Raw genomic sequence first — 15,237 nt, forward strand, 5'->3', positions numbered from 1 at the left:
ACCTTGATTTATTCTGGAAAAAAAAAAAAGTTTCTGCCCATTTCTCCAAGACAACTTCAACTTTCAACATGTGGCAGTTTTTCACTGTTACTGTTTGAACAATTACAAAGTCCCATCCGTCTATACACAAAACTGTAAATTAAGTCCTTGACCCAGTGGCGGAGAAAAGCTCATGTTACAAGTGTGTGACATACTGATGACTCTTGTCTGTGATTGGACGGTCACACTGCAGAAGTCCCTGGATATTATATGACGCTGGATGTTCAGCCTGGGCGAAGTATGAGGCAACATGAAAGGAATAGAAGGGTTAAAGCTGTATCACAAAAAAAAAAGGGACAAATGTTAATGTCTTCTCTGTGACAAAGCACGAAAAATATGTCACCAAACAGACCGAAATCCAAACAAAAACTGTCCTGTGGTCAGATGAATAAAAGTAGAAATCCTGTTTGGAAACCAGGAAGAGAATGTCGCTCTTTATGTGCATGAGTAAGACGTGTACAGTACGTGAGGCGGCGACTCTAAAATTGGCCGTCGGTATGAATGTGTTTGTGCCACTGATGCGTCTCGCCGCGTTAGCCCTGCCATGAACCCTGATGGATGCAAACCGTGGACGCCATGTCCTGCTGGCTAAAGAGGAGACGAGCCATCTGGCGTGTTTGTTCAGTTCAAAAGTCAACTTGTGACGGTATGGAGTTTGCATTAGTGTTTATGGCGTGGGAAGCTCAAACATCTGGAATGGCACCGTCAATGCTGAACAGTACATTGAGGATTTAGAACAACATCTGCTCCCGTCCAAACATTGTCTCTCTCTCTCTCTCTCTCTCCCTCTCCCTCTCCCAGAAGGCCTTCCTATTATGCAAATCCATATTGTTCGTCCTTCACAGCAGAAAAGTCTATCTATCTATCTATCTATCTATCTATCTATCTATCTATCTATCTATCTATCTATCTATCTATCTATCTGGTCTTGTATGAGATGTGTCACTGTGCCAAGAATCGACAAAAAGAAGATATTTTTCATGAAATGGGAAAAAGTCTAACTTTTGACATGTGAGACGATAGATTTAAATGTATATATTTTTGCCATGCGTTTCAATTGGGATGTATTCTCCACACGTAGTGGACATATTGAAAAAGCTTTACTCATGGTACGCTTGATTTTTCTCTCTTTTTCCTGAAATATTACTTCATTAAAAAAACTTACAACATATTTTATTGTCTTAACTGGCTCTATCACGTACTTTTTGGTTATTTCATTCATTTTAATGGAAAGCTCTTAATTTGTAAAAAAAAAAAATATATATATATATATTTTTTATTTGAAACTTTCAAGTATTTGTCCTTCGTTTTAGTAAGCCTCCTTTGGCCCAACGGCTTTACAACTTTGCCTGGTATTGTTTGCTATCTACCCAAAAGTGACCAAAACACGTCATTTCTATACATCCAGGAGAAATCCTCAGAGAAGCCAGAATGAAAGTGTTTTATACGTCTTTCTTGGAAATTGTCTGGATGCCTTTTCTGGACGTCATATGGACGTCAATATTTGGCCTCGGGGTCAGAATGAGGTCGTCAGTCTATCACAGGACGCACACAGACAACCGCCTCGGGGCAAGTTAGCATCACCAGTTAACCTCACATGCATGTTTTTGGAATGTGGGAGGAAACCGGAGTTACCTACACACATGTTTTAATGGCAAACCAATTATACAGGCAGTCGGACTTGACGTGTGTCTTTGAACTGATTCTGGGTGTTTTTAGATGTCCATTTTTTTTTGTGTTATCGTCAACTAGTTCTGGTTGTCTATAGATGTCTCGATTATGGCCTGGATGGACGGACATGATATCAACTTGTGCTGGATGTCTATAGTTGTTGCTTGCTCAGTGGGTAGCGCCAGTGTGTTGAAGGGAAAAGTTTGGAATCTGTTGAAACGCTGTTGACGGTTTGATTTGACAGATTCCTTTTTTTTTTTTTTTCTCTCCACTGAATTCATGAAAAGATCCATCCTCACTGTGTTTAGTTGTTTTGAGAAAATAGTCAGTGTTCCAACACTGTTACTCTCACGGCAAGACTCAACACAGTCCCGACGGCAGTTCTCAAGAACTGTGAAGACAAAAACAAAATATTATTGCAATCTCATATTTCTACCAGATCTAACTTGTGCAATTTTTATACTGTGAGTCAGTCTTGTTATTAGTCGATAAACTACACGGTATCATTATGGGTCTCAGGTCAGGCCTCCCGATAAGAGACTTATTAAACGTGCCTTCCGCTTACAATGCAGCGGCCATTAAAAACAAAACTGTGTAGTCAGACCTGTTAAACACATAAATAATATAATAAATGTCACTTTAATTGTGTTTCCTTGTTGCTGAATCAACATGAGTTTATGAGTTTTCGCTTTAAATTAGCAAAGCAAAAATACAACAAAGGGAAATATTAAGTTCTAAATGTTTTGGTTTTTGTTTTGTTTTGGGGTTTTGTTTTTTGTTTTTTGTTTTTTTGTTGTTGTTTTTTTTTTTTGGGGGGGGGGGGTTGGTCTTGTTTTTGGAAGATTTCAGTTCCAAACTTTTGAATTATAAAATAACCCATTATTCAGTAACCAGGTTGTATCCCCACTGTGGTCTGTGGGGCCGCTCTGTCCTTCCTGTTGGTTTTAATGATGCTTCAGTTTGTTTCAATACCAAGACTAAAGCCAGAAATAGAAAGCGCCAGATCGGTAGCAACTATCCAAACTGACCTGGTGCACACAGCAGTTATCTAGAGAAAAGTGAACAACCGACAGTCCCATTTTAGATATTTACTGTACATATAATTTTATTGTCAGTCAGTCATCTTGAAACCAAAAAGGAAGAATTAAAACAAAAGAGCAATGCCCAACACACATTACTTGTTTAACAGCGCACACAAAGAAGATGACACCGACATCTTCCCCTTTAGTTTTCTTTTTTTGTAGAAGCTAAATATAGGTGAATCAATCACAAATCTCCGAGGGGCACAATCGTTACCAGGTCTAGCTAAGGAAAGTCTGAGTGCATTTAATTATGTTCCCAAAGATTCACCCATTGAGTGCATCAGTGACTGAGTGTATAAATGGAGGCAGCGTCCATAGATTTCAAGCCAGCCCCATTAGGTTAAACTACAAATGGAAATGCTCGCCTGATAATTGGTGTGAAGGCCAACAACAACAAAAAAAAAGGGGGGGAAACCTTTTACTTTAGTTGACAGACATTTATCTACCGACAAACCGCTTTTAGTGCTGGATGTTTCTGACCATTATCGATACTCAAGCTGCTGCAGTCGGACCCATTCGGTTCTGTGGTTCAGCAGCGACGGTCCACTGTGCAGTGTGTCTCCTTATCTACTAAGAGAGACCTGTTGGACACATTCCTCAACTTTTCGCTCACGTTTCCCTGGTTGTGACTTTGTAAAAAATGCAGAAGGGAACTTTTCACAACGTGGCTGTAATTAGGTTAAGGTTCTTTTCCTACACCTCAGTGGGCGGCTCACGCAGTTTGTACCCGCTCAGGGTCGGTACGGTAAGACAAAACAGTCTATCCTTCCAGTTTTACCAGGGTTTTTTTTTTTTTTTTTCCACCCTTCTCCCCTCTTCTGCTGCTTGCCGTCTCACCTCAGAATATCCTCAAATGCATGTTTTATTGTAACCTGAGCAAAGGTTGAAGGCTCTAGTTTCTGTGCGTGTTGTGAGCTCAATGGACATATCGCTTACCTCTCCCGGTATATCATGTTTCACATCGCGAAACTCAACCCACTTTTGTTTTCTGTTTTTACAGGTGAGGAAAGGGAAGAGAGACTGTGTGACTCAACTCATCCCTCAGCCCACCGTCTCCACCAGGATGCCCCATGCAAGCAATCTGTCCATCCCCATCGTTTTGCCCCTGACCTCGGCGCGGAGGAGCCCCAGCCTGGAGGCCATGGAGACGACCCCGCACCGGGACCGCCCGGGCCGTGGCGATGTGGAGGGCCTCGGCAGGTCAGTGTGTAGCCGCCACTGCATGCTCTTTGACCCCGGGTCCAGAAAAGCAAACGAATACAAACCACACCAGCAAGTGTTTTATGCGCGAGCTGATTGATTTGTTTATTTACAGCCACTTCATGTGCATTCGGTTCTTAAAATAGCCAACAATTTGAAACTGATAAGGAAACGGTCTGTGAAACATAGTCGGCCACTCCTGCGGTTTTATGGCTTTATCAGGATCACATCCTTATCTGTAAGCAGGATACTTTATGACTGGTGTAAAATTTTTTTTATAAAACTACGGTCATAGAACAGTAAAAACGTCACTCAGTATTAAAAAAAAAAAAAGGGTTATTTCTATTTTTCTTTGCGTAGGATGTTGAAATGGGACTCTATCATCGCTAAATGGGTTATGATCACTGTTTACGTAGGTGATATGCTGTCAGCTGACGGTGAAGGGGAAGAATTTTGAGTGTCTGACAGTAATCGGAGGGACCTATAGCCCGAGCCTCGTGGCAATGTGCGGCTGGCGAGCGTACAAGCCTATTATAGGAAGCTGAAACTGGAACCTCTCGGTGTTGAGTGTCCTCAGTCCTGGAATAGTAAGGCTACAGCTGTGCCTGTTGTTAGGATACTCGCTGCTTTTACCGAGGGGCTGCACCTGGGATTTTATGCAAAGTTGGTCTGCAGTTCAGGTTCAAATCACTCCGGGAAAATCACGCATCCGTTTTGTATCTTTTAAGTTGAGAATTTGAGTGTCTAAAAAAAAACAAAAAACGAGTGGCATGTGTTTCAGCGGGAAATTGAGACGCGACAATGTGGAGTAAAGCAATAAACGACTTGTGTGTGATGCTGCAGCGTTTTATAGGTGAGAAAAGATGACACCATTTGGCTTCTCACACGACGTGTTGAACACCCCAGTGACCTTCAATTTGACATTAACCAGAGTTTAACACCATGTCAGCACCACGATCCATTAACTTGTTGCATAAAGGTAGTTTAGCATCATACATGCCTACACACACCACGTAAATGTTATTTGCTTAATTTGATGCCATTCGGAATGCTTTTAATGTACAATATTCAACAGGTTTTTTTAAATACATTTTGTATGAACTTTTATGAATATGTTTTTTTCTCTGTTCTAGCGGCAGAATTAGGTACTTTCATTTATTTAAGTACTTGTAAGTATTGTTATATACTCTTTGAAAAACTTCCTGTTATTCATCCCCACGGTATTATGACAGTTTATCATTTCTGGATGAAGTCAAATTAGTGAAATCGGGAAGGTTGTTTGTTTCCTCTTACTTGAAACAAGATGTCCTAAATACTTTACACACAGTGGCCAATATGATACTTCCAAGGTGGCAGGAGCTTTCCTCACCATGTCCAGATACCAGTAAATCTTCAGATGGAGATCCCCCCCCCCATACTTTAAAATTCTCCATGTCAAGTGGTATTAGGTGGCGGACACCGTGATACGGGACCCCTGTGATGTGCGTCAGCAATCGGGACCCTCTGGAATTCACTAATAGACTCTCTCATGCAACCTCATGCAAAAACGACTGATGATGTTAACATGGTTGTTTATTTAGTTAGTTAGTTAATTAGTTAGTTGTTTTTTTATGGCAAGACAGTTTTTCATACTGTATTTTTCAAATATTAAAAGTACTTCTAAGATTGTATTCAGGAAGAAGAAAAAAAGAGTTTGTACATTTCTATTTTCCAAAAATATTTACATTTTTAAGTTGCTGTGAGCTTGACACATAAAATCTCTCACAAATATACAGACAATCTTGTTTAGAAATGTGTGGTTGCCCTCATACCTGCTTGTCAGCTTTCCCTCGGTCAGTATGTGTCAGACGTGAGTTTTCCAAAATAAATCAGCATCTTCAGCAGCACATGAAACTTTATTAAAACTGCATTAAACTATCTAGGAACGACAAAATAAGAGACTATCTAAGTTTTAATCAGACAGTCATGTTTATATATTTACTCATTTTGTTTATACAAAAAACAATTAATATTATTGGTTTTATTCCCATTTTGCATTAAGTGTGACACACGCATCCCTCAGTCCAGGAACTGCAACTTGTCGAGGTTCTCAGGAGCTACATACACCACTCGCTAGAAATGAGATCCATCTCAGAGTCCCTACCAGTAGTTCCACTTTTAGATCCACCTCTGTGACCTCTGTGCTGTCCCCTGATGGATCCTCCATCATTAATATCTCATGTCCTTTGTGCAAAATAAATGAACCCAGTAATTTACTGTGCCACAGAGCTCTCACCCGCACCTGAAATGCGTGACGCCACTGCACTGGGCCACCCGAGGCAACATAGCAGCATAATGTGAACTTATTACGCTCTCAGCATTCAATAGTTGCACACAGGGGATGCATGCTGGCTTTTGTGCAGCGTTGCCATGGCTCGCTGAAGTCTTGTGATGTAACCAGCCAGTTTCTTAGAAGCCCGGTGGAAAAAGGTAGGAGTGCGGAACGTTGCAGTGTGGTGTGAGCGCAGGTTCTCTTTAAGCCATCAGTATTGTTGGCGGCCTGTCAGGGCTTCTCATCCGTCAGCCCGTCGGCAAATATTTACAGCAAAAAACCTGCTGGTTGGATCAAGCTGAGTTTCACTGCAAAACTGATGGTAGTTTTCCAATACTTATACAAAAGCACAACCTTTATTTTAAATGTTGTCAATTAGCTGGTACTGATAGATTATGTTCGTTGGTGACTTTTCAGTTTAAAAATATCCTCCTGTTTCAGATTTCATTAGAAAGGAAGTCTTTGGTTTTCTCAAATACTGACTCTTCTGTCCGGGGCCTTTCTGTGTGGAGTTTTTCATGTTCTCCACGTGTATGCGTGGTTTTCCTCCGTGTATTCCGGTTTCCACACACTCACAAAAGGTTAATAGGTGACCCTAAAATTCCACTCGGTGTGAATGTGAGTGTTTGTTGCTGTCTGCCTCTGATTGTTTGATTTGTGATGGACCTGGATTTAACCTGTCCACGGTGTATCCCGCCTTCACCCATAGTGTGTGATGGATGGATGGATGGATGGATGGATGGATGGATGGATGGCTGGCTGGATGGATGGATGGATGGATGGCTGGCTGTACAATAATAATAAATTACACATAAGGGCCTTGTTATTAAATGTCGATGAAGGTGCTTTTCTTAAAAAACTACGCACATTTTTATTTAATTTCATTCTCAACAGTGGACAATCAATCCAGTGTACATGTGTATTCTTATATTAATGTGTTATTTCTGCTCAATGTCTCATCCAATTAAAGCGACACTGTGTTAAACGGATGTTTTCTTTTAAGTTTGTTAATTACAAGGTTTGTAGTCAATTGTGAGGACACTCAGTAAAGAAGTTGAGTTTATTCCATTTTGTAAATTGTGCCTTAGTAGGTGCAAAAATACACCAAAATACTGCGGATTTATAGTAGTACAGAGTATTTGTAATTCACTGCGTCTTCCCCGGGTTTAGTCTCACTATGTTTGGTATTTGTCGATGAAAATATGCGAAGACACGTCTCAGTGTGAAACCTGAAGCTCCGTGTTGTTTTGAGGCCACACAGAGGAAAAAACAAAAAACACACAATGTTTCTCACAATATGTCTCGAGCACCATTTCAGATTAAAGATTGAACTTAAGGTGAAGAATTCTCTTCCAACTCACTTCACTATGTAATGAAAGATGTTGCAATTCGAAACTTTTAATTAAACTCTCTGTTGTCATGCAGGTGGAAACTATGGAAATATAGATTAATAATACAAGTATTAGAGCACATTAGGTTTGTGCCTGAAAGGTGGTATACGTATCAGTGTTCATCAGTATTAATAGTGCTGTTTGCAGCAGTACTGATGTCATGCCAGTGTTGGTATTAATATCAGTACAAACAAAATGCTACATGCTGTTTAATATGTTGAAAACACTGATTTATGTGCTGTAATTAGGAAAAAACATATAAAGTTGATATTTCTCGGAGACGTAGAGAGTATGTACATGTACTGACTTCAAAGATTCATACTGAGACTTTACACATTTTTATATGATGTTGAAGAAGTGGAGATTTTCCGGGCTGAGTTACTCGTCCACAGTAGTTTTCCGTCTGCTCCCTGAGGGATCAGGCCTTTTTTTTCAGAGGACGTCTACAAAGCCTCTTGTTTTCCCCTCAGTAAGGTAGTGGGTAAGCAGGATTTCCGCTTTTGTAATTCCCAGCGCCAGTGACGGCACACATTATTTTAATACGCTTGCCAGACTGTGCAACACCAGTTAAGAACATGGTGTGAGCTCAAAGGCTCTGGAAGAATTTGGAAGAGTTATGTGGTGAAGTACCTTTCAACTGGAGGTAGAAAAAAGAAAAAGAAAAACACCGGCGCACACGTCCTTCACTGTACATCATGTCACTTGACTGAACTTTTGAAGTTTGCCGAACTTTGGCCCTCATTTTCTTTTTCTTTTTTTCTTGATTCCCGTCCCGACTTGAAACTTAAATCCTTTGTTTTGATCCTGTGGAGGTGCTGCCTGGAAGGCCAGAGGGGTTTTGACCTCTGTTTGACACACCTGCTTTTTAACAGTAGGCCACATGCCGGAACGTCACATTCCACAACACGCATAGGACAATAACAGCCCCTCACCTGTGTGGGAGAAACTTTGTGTTTACAAGACGCAGTGTAAGTGGATTGTGGATATTGTTGTTCTCTTTGTCCGTTTTGTTTTATTTTATACACTCAACAAGCTGTCATGTGTCTGGAGCGACTGTGTGAACAATAAAAGTTAGTCTTTGGTGTGTGTGCCTGGAAATGTGTATATTTGTATTATATACTTATGCTGGCGTATGTATATGCTGTATGTGTGTGCATATTTATAATATTTATCCTATTATTTAGTGGGCTGCATGTGGACGTCTCAACACTTACTGAGTGCAGCTCCTTCCTTTAAAGTATAATATAATACAATGTTTTTAGTTTAACAGGCAGTGAAAAGTTAGTAAAAACTAAAAAGGAACAAATGCATTTCGCAAATAATATTGAAATGTGGTGGTGACGGTTTTAAGGAGTCTGTCCAGAGGGTATTCTGACAGAACGGGTGATTTCCAGGGTGGGTTGGGTCTTCAATAGCACAGCTGGGGATCAATGTTGCATTTCTGATGTTCCGTGCCGCCCTCGCCACCGGCTGCTGGTCCTTCCTGTTCTCTGCTGTACAGCTGCAGAACTGCAGGAGGTCATCAAGCTCACGATGTTTATATTCATATTTATTCATATTATTCTTAAAATACAGCTTTTCCCCCCTGGGCTCTATGAGAGGCTGGAACAAGGACATTTACAAGGCTTCTTTGGTGAAGAAAATGAAATTATGTCACTTCTTGATTGTATAAGAATGTTTCCCTTGAGATTGCTCAATTGATTCAACTCTGGCGGTGAGTGGCATGTGGAACATTGCAACATTTTGAAGCATGCGTCTGGAAAACAGACAAAAAGCCTGCACTCATTGTCTTGTCACTGGGTGACAAATACCGCGGTGAGCTGTTAAAATGTCAGGACATATCTGCCAAACTGCATTTTTGAACAAGCTGCGTTTCTGTGAGCTGAAAGTTACCGTTGCCCCGACTCGTGCTCAGACGTAAAAGTCTAAATAAAATCTCAATAACACTCAGAAGTGACGAAAAGATCATCTCTCAATTCAGCCACAGTTAATTCTTTATTGACTGCATGTTTTATGGGCGGAAATAAATGAACACTTTAACGAACAAAGTCAAACTGAGCTGAACTCGTGGTTCATATAATACGGCGCAGATTTAAGCGTGATGTCGTTTGACTGAAAGGAAGATAATGCAGACCTGAGCTCTGCTCGGGAAAACAACAGCGGGCAGTTGTGAAATTCTTCAGCTCATAAGTGCCAGGATATGAAAATGTTGGGCAACTTCTACATTTGTTGCGAGCACCGGGTTCCTCTTATCGTTGCATAATGTCATCATGCGTCTCTGGCCTCTGTGCAGCGGCGGCAGCCAGCCGATGTTTTGGAGCAGCAACCGCTTCTCGGTCGATTCATAATAATTACCAGAGACAAGTTCCACAAAGGCACTGATGTGCAGCACTGCATGGCCATTATTCTGCAGACAAAAGCCTTACTTGCCTATTTTCATCCCCGGTAGCATGTAGTGATGATGAGTGACGGTGGGGCGGCATGTAATGTTTTTATGCCAACGCACTGCTTGGCAACATCCTGCAGACTAATTAAATACTTCTGTTTGTTTTTATATTGCAGCTCGCAAGAAGAAGACAGACCGATCTCTCCGTTCTACATGAGGTAGGCCCCTCGCCTTTGTGCGGGAGAGCTTGGTGGAGAAGGGGTGAGAGGGTGTGTGTGTGTGTGTGTGTGGGGGGGGGGGGGGGGGGGGGAATTGGCTACGTGCTGCCTCAGTGCATTATCATCCAAACAATGACAAGCACCACTTTGGAGGAAAACAGAGCGGCGTGCACATGCAACACTTCACTAAGCACCGTTTGGTTTTTGTGGCACGAACCACAAGTTTCAGAATCATCATGTAAGCAGAGGGAAAGTTGTGGGTGAATATTCTGTCATAGAATGACGGCAGAGTTTGAGCAATTCATTTCGCTTTGATTTGTGGATTCAACAGAGATGCGGTCAGCCAGAGTAAAATTTTAAAAAAGTCAAACAAAGAAACTTAAGATGTTGGATGTATCACTTTTTGAATGAAATCATGAGGAAAATTAAGTGTTCCATAATTTTTTTCAGACACATGCTTCATATCTTTGTGTGCGCATGTGACGATCATTTATTACAGCCTGACCGCACCTCATTGACAATCACTTTAATAGCTACTGATAATAGCAACTGCCGTTGATATTTCTTCAGCTGGCACTTTGTCGCGCTCATTTGTTTCCGCTTGCTGTTTACTGTGACGACGACAGAGCCGATAGAGCTTCTTGTTACCGAGTTTCATTCAGCTATGCCACAAACAAATAAAAAAAATACATTACTAACAGGCTGCAGTTTCATACTTCATATGAGCATTTCTGGATAAAACTTCAATCTGTGTGTAGTTAATTTATATATTGCTTATGAAATAAAGTGGTAAACCTGCTAAACTAAACTCCCCTCTGGAACATCATGTGTCTTTGTTTAATGGTAGTAAAACACAAATCCTTTTTCATCCATGATGAAAGTGCTACTAGAGACCCCAGCATGGAGAGCCAGCGATGTAAAAGTACTTTATAACACATAACTGCATCCGGTTTTATTTTTAGCATTCGGGAATGTAATCTCTTCATATGCCTTACATAATCTCTGTACTCTGCATCCCTTCAAAATGGTTTGTGCTTCATATAATCCATCTAAATTCCATTATTGGTCAAGATATTTAATGATCAAAGATTAAATTCATCCACATCCACTGCTGTTGATGCCATTTTCTTATGTTTGAATGTATACTTAACAAAAATCTGAGCTTTGTAAATAGAGGGATTTTTTTTTTTTGTCTCAGTTTTGTAACACTGTTAAATTATTCATCTGGAATAACCTGTTTTGACTGAGTTTATTTTTAAAGAGAGAGAAAACCTTGTTCGTGTTTGTTTGTCTCTATTGTCACATCATTGAATGAAATCTATCCTCCACCACTCCCCCCCCCCCCTTCACTTCTCACCTTCTCACTATCTACACTACGTTATCTTGCTCACGTTCATCTGTGGCGAGGTCAATAGCGTTGTACTTGTACTTTGACACACACACACGCACACACACACTTTTTGTCCACTTGCATTCCTTCACACACAGAGACTCCCCAGTTGTAGCATGGAGGTTTAACCTTAGCCCTCTAACGTGGATCATAAATCAATGTTTGTTTTGTTTTTTTCGTGTGCCTGTACTTGCGGGTGTGTGTGCGTTTTCAAGGTCCTGGCTAAAATCTGCCTATGGTGTAATAGTGGATTACCTGCATGGACACAGTGCTGAGGATTTAACTGGAATAACGGAAAGCTTTGGTGTCGTTCCCTCCACACCGCTCGACTTTAAAACACCAACACATGCCACTCGCTGCACAAGCTGATTATATGCTTCTCTCAGTTAGAAAGTGTGCAATGAAGCAATCCTTGAGCTTTTTGGTAAAACAAAGACTTGCAGTGCTGGCTTTTTAAACACAGACATGGCAGGACCAGAATAGCACCGCTGCAGCATTTAAATGCCACACATGTCACATCATTCCAGACCTGACCCAACAGTTCAGCAAACCTCGCAAACGTCATTAAACTGGAAACGACAAAATTGACTCCGACTTGTGAACAATGTTGGCAGTAACGCATCATAACGAAACAGATAATGACATCGCCGCTGCTTTTATTGGGTGATCAGACCCTCGCTATTACTCGTTGCTTTACAACAGGGTTCGGCCTGCGGAGCTGCAATCTCTACTCATGAGCCACTGACCGCTTTCATGTTAACCATAGAGATGATCTCCAGTGAGGCGTTACATTGACCAATCTTATTTCAAGGATGCAAATGTGAAGTTTCATTGGGATCAAGTGTGGTGACCCATTAGATGTGATATGAAGACCGTTAGTCCTCTCTACTGTGTCAATGGCTCCTTTGTCTTGATGCTCAGTCTCTCCTCAAAGAGAGTCATCATTTCTGTCATCTTCCAAGTTACGTTGTCTTCTTTGCTCAGTTTGCTGGTTGAACATGAGCACAACACTGGTCATCAATGGTACAACTCAGTTTGCAAAGAACTCTCACAAGCTCCCTGGGAGTGTACCCACGTCCATATCAGTTTATCTCAGGTGTTTTACTGCTGCTTCTTTTTCCTTGTCATGCTGATAAATCAGCTTATTTCAAATAGACCCAACATCAAGATCAGTGAGCATCTTCCTTCCAACTGACCGATGTAACCTCGGCTGAACTTAACGCGTGGTTCAGTAACTGATCCTCACAGTGCCGACAGCTCAGATAATGTGTCTCTGCAACACAAACAAAACAAGCCTCATTTAGAGAAACTATTATGAACACGTTACTTTTTAGGCATCTAGTTACTTTATTTTTAGCTAAATATCTTCTACGTATCAAATAGCTTGTAATGTAATTAAGTACTAATTACAAGTAACTCTGATTTAATGAAAGAAACTGGTCAACTTCACAGGGAATAGCTTTTGTGTTTTCATCAAGTCTGAAATCGAATCTTACTAATACCGGTCGCTTTTACACTTAAAAGGCTTAAAGATAAAATATTTGCTCCCTGTCAGTAAATACTTAAGATTGTGTGACTAGCAATTTTGTGAGCTGTTCTTAAAGGAAAGCTGTTTTTCTTAGTCCTGTTAATCATGCAAATATAGTATAACTGCTACATTTATATACAGACAATAGAAACCTCCATTATCATATATATTATACATGCAGTTTGTGTGTTTTGTGGTGCATAAACATTTAAGGTTTTGCTGCGCGCTTTCACCAGTAACCCGAATCTAAATGGACCAAACGAGTTGTTATACAACTTCAGTTTCCCGTCTCTTCAGGGGTAAAGTTGGCTCACCATCACCCCTATAACTAAAGCAAACAGTAGCAAGTTTGTTTTGAGATAAAACACTCATCCTGCCGTAACAGCGTGACAGCAGAAAGGTGGTTGAGGAATTACGTGACGCCCATGACTTCATCCAGTCGACCTTGTGACGTTTTTAATTGCTTCTGGAAAAACTGCGTAATCAATAAGTGATGGAATCACCAGCACAAAGCAGAATGTTCTGCATAGCAGTAGCACAGTACTCGTAATAACCGGTGGTTTTGTGATCATGCTGCGAGGAAGATAAGCCAGCTACAGGTGGTGTTGTTCACAAGTTCTGAGGCTTGAAAGTACTGAATCTCAAAAGCTTCGGATGACGCGCTATGAGAGGAGTAGGCCTAGCCGAAGTATATAAGAAGGACGTGGCGGGACATCTGTGCTTTGGCTGAGGACACTGGAGACTACAATGTGTTTATAAAACTATATGTAACTGGAAAACATTGCGTGTCTCCATGTCCCTGTAAATGGAATATGAAAAAACTTTTTCCAACCATGAGCCTAAAAAAAAGATGGGTCGTCATATTTGCTCCGTGACGGACGTGTTCTCATTCATGCTTTGCTCGTTCATGTTTCGTGGCCAATTGTTGTGTTTCTGATGCAATGACTCATCCCTCTTGCCGTATGCTCCCCTTGTCAGCGGCTGATGAGTCACACCGCGTCCCGTTTGCACCAGGCAGCAGTCACGTCTCATTCCACAGCAGTTTCACCCCAGTTGCATCTTTAGACAGAATTAAGCCATCGGAACAAAGTTCACCCCGACTGACGCCTCTTCCTTTACTGAGCTGCCAACCTGACGACGGTTCAGACTGATGATAGCCGCCATCAGATATTTAATTACTAAATATTCTGCACTTGGCGCGCTCCGGGTGTGATGCTCAGCTGTTGAGTTCATCAGCAGCTTAAATGTGGCATGAGTAAACATCTAAAAAAGTTAATTTGAGTACATACTGTGCGTGTGTGTGTGTATGTATGTATATATATATATATATATATATATATATATATATATATATATATATATATATATATATATATATATATATATATATATGCATGTATGTGATCTCAAATCAGTTATTCCTTTAAAAAAAAACTTTTTCCTGTGTGAGTGTAAATCTGAGACGTTGCGATGGTGTGAGATTTTTTTTTTTTTTAAAGTTGAATAATGAATGTCATTCTTCTCTCCGTCTGGGAGCACCTGAGAGCAGTTTATAGTACAGTCACACAAGTTTATTGTAAAGGGCCAAAAGTCAAAAAACTTTGTCAGCTTTTGTTTGATACTAAATTACGGCATCTGTGCTGGAATTGCAAAATACGACACAGTCAAGTTGTTTTGTGAGACGGCACGCTATAAAAGTTATGTTGCTCATCTTGTGCTGGGACACGCTCTCATTATATAATAAACCATCTTATCACCTTCGTAACAAGAATGGCCCGCTGCGATGGTCAACCGTGCTAAAAACATGGAGACAGATGAAGCTTCTGATATTTCAGGCTTTGGCAATGCATGACTACATTTGGCATGGCAGTTGATGAATATGTGCCTCTGACATTTTGCAGGCATTGCGGTCGAAGGTTAAATCGACTTCAGTAAGCCATTAAACCGTTTTCTGTTGCTTTAACCTGTTGCGTTCATGGCTGGGTTTATTATTAGGCGCTGGGAGATTATTGTGCTGCTCT

General features: G+C 40.9%; 1 protein-coding gene across 1 annotated transcript in view; it reads left to right on the forward strand.

Moving 5' to 3' along the window:
• Positions 1-15,237, forward strand: part of fam13a (family with sequence similarity 13 member A) — a 54,182-nt gene that overhangs the window by 16,147 nt on the left and 22,798 nt on the right. The window contains 2 exon segments of the mRNA XM_080520234.1: positions 3,793-3,992; positions 10,257-10,298. Coding sequence (XP_080376360.1) covers positions 3,793-3,992; positions 10,257-10,298 — 242 coding nt within the window.

Source organism: Blennius ocellaris, assembly GCF_963422515.1.
Source record: "Blennius ocellaris genome assembly, chromosome: 3".
Classification (NCBI taxonomy): domain Eukaryota; kingdom Metazoa; phylum Chordata; class Actinopteri; order Blenniiformes; family Blenniidae; genus Blennius; species Blennius ocellaris.